At 33.2% G+C, this 7,729-nt stretch overlaps 1 protein-coding gene across 1 annotated transcript; it reads left to right on the top strand.

The window, feature by feature from the left end:
- The first annotated feature begins 564 nt into the window (after window positions 1-564).
- Window positions 565-6,360, top strand: LOC128641512 (keratin, type I cytoskeletal 17-like). Its single transcript, XM_053694102.1, has 8 exons — window positions 565-897; window positions 2,050-2,132; window positions 2,427-2,583; window positions 2,901-3,059; window positions 3,182-3,307; window positions 3,676-3,890; window positions 3,986-4,020; window positions 6,257-6,360. Exons 1-8 carry the CDS (start codon window positions 565-567, stop codon window positions 6,358-6,360), a joined length of 1,212 nt encoding a protein of 403 aa, XP_053550077.1.
- Window positions 6,361-7,729: the final 1,369 nt, after the last annotated feature.

Raw genomic sequence — 7,729 nt, 5'->3', positions numbered from 1 at the left:
GTATTGCAATAAACACAATATAAGCTTTCAAATTCTGTTATGATTATTTTTGAAATGTATTAATATTAATTTTTTAAAGTACATACATTTAAAAAGCAACAAGAATAGCAGCCTACGTAACTACAAGAATATAATTACTCTCTCAAAAATTGAACTAATTTAAAATCTATAGGGCTAAATCTACCTCTATAAGTATGTCATATAAAATTTAACACACTAATTATTTGGATGACTGGCTGATTATCTGCATTATGACAAACAAAAAAATATGTTCTGTGTCAATAGGCCAAATATACACATAAAAATATGACAGAATTTTTCAATAACATGATTCTCTCATTAGCATGGGTGTGTTTTTCAGATCAGCATACAACCACAATTAATGATTTTTTGCACATAATTTAAGGCTTAACAAGCTGTTTTATTACAAGATTGGTAAAAAGAGACTACTACACCCATTACAAATTCACATATAAATATATCCTTCTGCGGTACACCTTGATAGCTGCACTAAATATCAGGAATTCCTTGAAATTGAAGAGGTTGTAGACACCATTTGTAACCATGTCTTGCCATTGGAATAGTGGATCTATTAGAACATCTGTCTGCGGCAGTGTTAGAGTGAGTGGAATAGCAGCAGACTTTGCAAAGGGATCTGAACATATTGGAGCTAGTAACCTCAGTGCAAATGATGGTCTGCTTCAGTGGGGGGAGAAAGAGACAATGCAGAACCTTAACTTCCGACTAGCCTCATACTTGGACAAAGTAAGAGCCTTGGAAGACGCCAATGCTGATCTAGAGTCAAAAATCAAGGAATGGTACATAAAACACCAGGCAACCACTGTACCCCGTGATTACAGCAAGTACTATCAAATAATTGAAGAACTCAAGAGGAAGGTGAGAAGACTATTTTATTTATTTAAGTCAAAACCTACAACACCTCCCATAATGTATAAGCCATATCAATCACATGACAGGCTGTAAACTTTATTTTAAAAACATCAGAATTAGTAAACTGAAGAGTAGACTTTATCAGCATTTGTAGAATTGTATGCAAACATCAATATATACCTTATGCAGGACATTTTGCATCCAGTATGCTGCCTTTGTTTGCCAAATATGTCTTTCTGAGTGGAGAATGGTTGTGTAATATATATAGTCTAATTCCAACCAAAAAGACAGCCCTTACTACTAGCAATTATCCTCTGAGCAAATGACTTACATACAACAGTTCTAGACGTACATGCTGGTCTTTATGGGCCTCAACCATTAAGGGTGCAGTTACATCCCTTTAAGTTGTTCATGGGTGAGCACTATCACACAGAACAGACCACTGAGCAAAGTTCCTTCCTAGGTAAATGCCCCTCTCTCTTGTTATGTTTCTGCTGGAATTCACTACATTAGTTTCTGTAAATCATTAACTGTGCTTATGAGCATTATATAGATAATTGTTTATTTCTTTAAAAGAACATGACAAAAAAAGATAAAATCTAATTTATCTACACATGATAATATTAAGTTATTAATGTCCTCCCCTGCAGCCAAATCAAAACTACATACAAATACTGCAAATTAAATTATGCCAAACATTTTACAGAGAGTAGGCAAATCAGGGGACAAGATGCAATATGGGTGAATAAGGCTTTATTTCCTTGTGTCTGTATCACTGTGATAGGCTCTGGTTATCATTAAATAAGTTTCATTGCAACAATTGTTTCATTTAGTTATATATTATATTGCATTGTATCACCACATTTAAATGTCCTTTTATTTAAATTTGGAGATATTTAAAATACAAAATAATAGAAGGAAGTAAAGATGGTTTGCTGTCACAGAACACCTGGTATAAATTTCTGATAGAGTCGAGTGGAATTAATAAAACGTGAAATGTAATAATACCTGTGATAACACTAGCCTGTCATGCATATAAATGAGGTGGACCAAGTTGTCTCTTGAAAGAACTGAATATGTCTGAACATACCCAGTGCTTTTAGTGGAAAGCATGTAGATTAATCTGTCTTCAACATCTTAACATATATATCTTCTCAGATCCAAGCTGAAACTGTTGAAAATGCTAGAGTTGTGCTACAGATTGATAATGCCAAGTTGGCTGCAGAAGACTTCAGAATCAAGTAAGTACTGATGTAGATAAGGGTTTTAAGAATGGTTTACTTGGTCAGAAGCAGTCAAACTTTTCTTAGATCATTTACATAAATTGACAAATGCTGGGAGCAGATGAGCCACTGCTTCTAAAAAAAATTCTATATACAAACTCCTTTTATACAGTTGATATGAGGAGAAAATGTTGAACATTTTGCCTCATATTTGCAAGATGAAAAAATAAAACAAAATGTGATTGTGTAAAATTTTTCAGGATTGGCAAAAGTGAGTGAGGTACATTCATATTCCATATCTCTGTGTTACAGGTATGAGAATGAATTGTGCCTTCACCAGAGTGTGGAATCAGATATTAATGGTCTACGCAGATTACTGGATGAGTTGAGCTTTGCTAAATCCAACCTGGCATCTCAGCTTGAAAGCCTGAAAGATGAGATTACATGTCTGAAGAAGAATCACGAGGAGGTGTGTTGTTTAACAAATTATTCCTAATATTTATAAAATCCAATTGCTTTTCTCTAAAGAAGTTTTATAAGTTGTGAATTTGTTAATTATTTTTAGCAATAAAAGCATCTTAGGCTGTTAGTGTCTTCTCACAAAGAAGAATCACAATTTGGGTAATTTCTCATTTTAAAGATACTAGCCTATATTGTAACATTGAAAGATATCTTCCAGCTCATTGATTTTAAAATATGTTATGGACTTCTTAATAAATTCTGACCTTTTATGTGTCCTGTTTAGAATGGTATAATTATTTTTTTCCCTTTTTCTCATCTTCTCAGGAAATGAAGGCCCTGAGGGGACAAAAGGGAGAAATTAACGTGGAAATGGATGCTGCCCCTGGAATTGATTTAAGCAAATTGCTAAATGACATGAGAGCTCAATATGAAGAACTTTCTGAGCAGAACAGACAGAAAGCAGCAGAGTGGTTTAATGAAAAGGTGATTTAGTAATATTATTTGTAATATTTTGACCTTAACCTGCTCCCTACTTAGATGGGTGGATTCATTTTCCAAACTACAGCGCAAATAATATTAATTTCCCTTAATTTTCATCCATTTAGAGTGCAGAACTGAAAAAGGAAATCACACACAGCAGTGAATTGGTTGAGTGCCATAAAACCCAGCTGACAGATTTAAGACGAACTCTTCAGGAATTAGAAATCGATCTTCAGGCCCAAGTTGCTTTGGTAACATAATAGAGCATGCAGTTATATTAAATGTCTTCTATGTCTAAATTCATTAAAACACATAGACATAATCTACTAGCAGTATAATTATAAGTAAGAACAAATATATGTGATTAACATGAATTAAGTAATGTTTTGTAATACTATAATTTTAATAATAATTAGTCAATCAAAATAATAATTCAGTAGTATCTCTGTCAATATCTTGCCAGTTTCTCAGTCACTATATATTACAAATAGAATTGTAAAGTGAGTATAGAAATAATTGTAATTGTCACCTAAATGAATAATGTGTATTAGCCTGTCAATTTAAAAAAATATGTTACACTTACCTAGACATTTTCCTTTCTTTCTTTTTTTTTAAACAGAAAAAGTCTCTTGAGTGCTCCCTGGCAGAAACTGAGTGCTGTTACAATTCTCAGCTAGCGCAGCTTCAGGGATATGTAGGAAATGTAGAGGAACAGCTGAGTCAGGTCCGAAGTGACATGGAGCGACAGAATGGTGAATACAAAGTCCTTTTGGACATTAAGGCACGTCTAGAAATGGAGATCGAGACCTACAGACGACTGCTTGATGGAGAGGCGTAAGTATATATGTAAAAACTAGAGGTTTGGATGAAATATAATCTGTTACATTTGATAACCAATCTAATGGCAATATCATAATTTATTTTTGTAGATGGCAACATAAACAAATTCCAGTCCCTGTAAAAGGTACGTTTGAATAGCTGATAATAAGTGTACAGATGGTCGTTAGGTTTACCTGGTAAAATGCTATTAGTTATATAGGAATCACATATTAAAAAGATAGTCATCATTGTGACGGATTACTCCCCCACTTCTCTTTCGCTCTCTTTTATATATATATATACACACACACACACTGTATAACTGTATATAGGCATCCTTCTTTTGTAAATCAGCAATGAATGTCAAGAAGACTTCAACTACATTCCAGATTAAAAATAAATAATATTATAGGAGTTATTATTTAGTTCTATTATAGAGTTACTTAAAAGGTAAGGAAAGTCAAAATGAAACTTGCATGATTCAGATAGAACATGTCATTTTAAGACACTTTTAAATTCACTTCTATTTTCCAATGTGCTTAATATCCCTTGTTAAAAAATGAATACGCACATATACACTAGTGGGAGCTGCTGCTAATTGGCGCCTGCACATATTTGTCTCTTGTGATTGGCTAAATAGATATTTTCAGCTTCCTGTCAGTAGTGCAATGCTGTCCCTTCAGCAATGGATAACAAGAGAATGAAGAAAATTTTATAATAGAATTAAATTAAAAAGTTGTTTAAAATTGTTTGTTCTACCTGAATCATAAAAGAAAATATTGGGGTTTACTATCCCTTTCATTTTTGCATTACTAATCCTTCCTTACTATGACCCACTATTACCCATGATGTGCTATCAATAACACGGGACTGCACCGAGATTAGAGCACAGTCAGAATTACCAGACAATGTTTAGTGCGGCCTACATCTCTTTAGCACTCCCTGTACTTTCAATGGATAGTTTGCCCGCACTAAACATCACTATATACGCAATTCGCGTTTTGCATTATCAAATATATATATATATATATATATATATATATATACTGTATATATTTATTTAATAATAAAAATATTTTTTTCTATGTGAAGAACATAGGATTGTAAAATATGCGTAATGTAATTTGTGTTTCATGCTTTAGGCCTTACGCCTTGTCTGGTTAGCACAGATGAAGAATTAGTCATCTAAAAGTGCGTTCTTGAAATATTAAATATAAAATAATAAAATATAATAATAATTATTAAAAAAATATTATAGATACTGTAATATATATATTTACTTATTTTGTCCCCTTTTCCTGTATTCCATTCTGAAATTGTGAGCATTCCAGTTCCTGTTAGAAGTGGAAGTGCAGGAAACTGTTATATTCCACACAGCCATTGGCTGCACACATTAGTGACCTATTTATAACAGCCCCTTATTGGCCACAGCAGAGAAAGTAGCCTAAGTTACAACATTGCAGCTCCCATTGTTTTATAGACACTAAAACTTTACACTTATTTTGTCGATATTTAAACAGCTAAAATTGTGATTTTTCATGTTTTCAGCAACTTGACTACAAAGGGCTCCAATGCACTTATATTTTTGTCTTTATGTGTATACATGTGTATTTATGTGTTAATACTTGTATATATGTCTGTAAATACATATATACACATATAAATACATAAATACATATGTGCACACATATAATCATATATATATATATATATATATATATATATATATACACACATACATATATATCTTTAGACATGTATTTGTATGTATCTCTCTATGTTAAAGCCATTTGCATACCCTTTTTTACCCAAATGCCTGAGACCTCATATCTTTGAGCCTTCATAACTTTTTATTGCAATATTTTCTTAAATCATTTTTATTAGTGTTATTATGAGTTTAGCTGTGCTTTTAAATGTATTTTTGATGTGTTTTGTGCAACTTTTTAGTTGAGCGTAACAGTTAACCAGAGTTCTGAAGTGGCATTAACCCAACTCACGTTAAATTAAATTGCGCTCAAGTGAACGCATTCGCAAGTTACTTCTGGTGCACTCAAAGAGCCGCAAAAAAAACTTTTCTCTTACGCACAACTGTTAGGGTCACACTTAATCTAGCCCTAAATGTTGCCAGCCCTAGTGGTTCTATTTTTATTTCTAAATGGGTCTCTGATTTAAATGTATGATAATGAGATAATAAACTATTTTAGGCTAGCTGAGAGGCAAAGCAGTGCATTGTGAAACAAATTAGCCTTCTTGTCCATGTAATGATGATGTTATATAGCTCAAGAACAGTCCAGCTTATAAGAATATGTTTACAAAGTATCCAGTTGTTATTGGCAAATCTGGGTGATATTGTCCATTTTACACTTTCTCTCATCTTTTAGAGCCAAACAAAACCAGGAAAGTTACAACCATAGTGGAGGAGGTTGTGAATGGCAAAATTGTGTCACACAAGGTGAACGAAACAGAAGAGAAGCTAAAAGTATAAATCTGTGTGTCACCATGGAAACATCTGTTCAACATATGTCTTTTTAAAAAAGTATTATCAGTAATATGCTATTTGCTTGTTTACTATATACATGTATAGGGTGTATTTTCTTGCTAATTACTCTTCAATAAAGTCTTTTTTGCAGCACATTTCTTTCCTTTTTTTTTCCTGTTGACACTGTATAGTATCAACCAGCACTAAGAGTGCACCCTAATATATATAAACCAGCACTGAGTGTACCATAATATATATTAACCAGAACTAAGAGTGCACCATATTATATATCAACCAGCACTAAGAGTACACTATAATATATATCAAACAGCATTAAGAGTGCACCATAATATACTGTATATCAACCAGCAAGAGTGTACCATAATATATATCAACAGACACTGAGTGCACCATAATATATATCAACCAGAACTAAGAGTGCACCATAATATGTATCAACCAGCGCTAAGAGTGCACCATAATATATATCAACCAGCACTAAGAGTGTACAATAATATATATCAACCAGCACTGAGTGCACCATAATATATATCAACCAGAACTAAGAGTTCACCATAATATATATCAACCAGCACTGAGTGCACCATAATATATATCAATAAGCACTAAGAGTGCACCATAATATATATCAACCAGCACTAAGAGGGTACCATAATATATATCAACCAAAACTAAGAGTGTACAATAATATATATAAACCAGCACTGAGTGCACCATAATATATATCAACCAGAACTAAGAGTTCACCATAATACATATCAACCAGCACTGAGTGCACATAATATATATCAACCAGCACTGAGTACTCCATAATATATATATCAACCAGAACTAAGAGTGCACCATAATATACATCAACCAGCACAGAGTTCACCATAACATGTATCAACCAGCACTAAGAGTTCAGCATAATATATATCAACCAGAACTAAGAGTTCACCATAATATATTTCAACCAGCACTAAGAGTGCACCATAATATATATATCAACCAGCACTGAATGCACCATAATATATATCAACCAGCACTGAGTGCAGCATAATATATATCACTAAGAGTGCACCATAATATATATCACCCAGCACTGAGTGCACCATAATATATATCAACCAGCACTAAGAATGCACCATAATATATATCAACCAGCATTGAGTGCACCATAATATATTTCAACCAGCACTAAGAGTACAGCTTAATATACACTCACCGGCCACTTTATTAGGTACACCTGTTCTATTGCTTTTTAACAAAAATTGCTAATCAGCCAATCACATGGCAGCAACTCATTGCATTTAGGCATCTAGACGTGGTAAAGACGACTTGCTGAAGTTCAAACCAAGCATCAGAATGGAGA

Source organism: Bombina bombina, chromosome 1 (genome assembly GCF_027579735.1).
Source record: "Bombina bombina isolate aBomBom1 chromosome 1, aBomBom1.pri, whole genome shotgun sequence".
In the NCBI taxonomy this organism is placed as follows: domain Eukaryota; kingdom Metazoa; phylum Chordata; class Amphibia; order Anura; family Bombinatoridae; genus Bombina; species Bombina bombina.
This window is presented reverse-complemented; position numbering and strand designations above follow the sequence as displayed.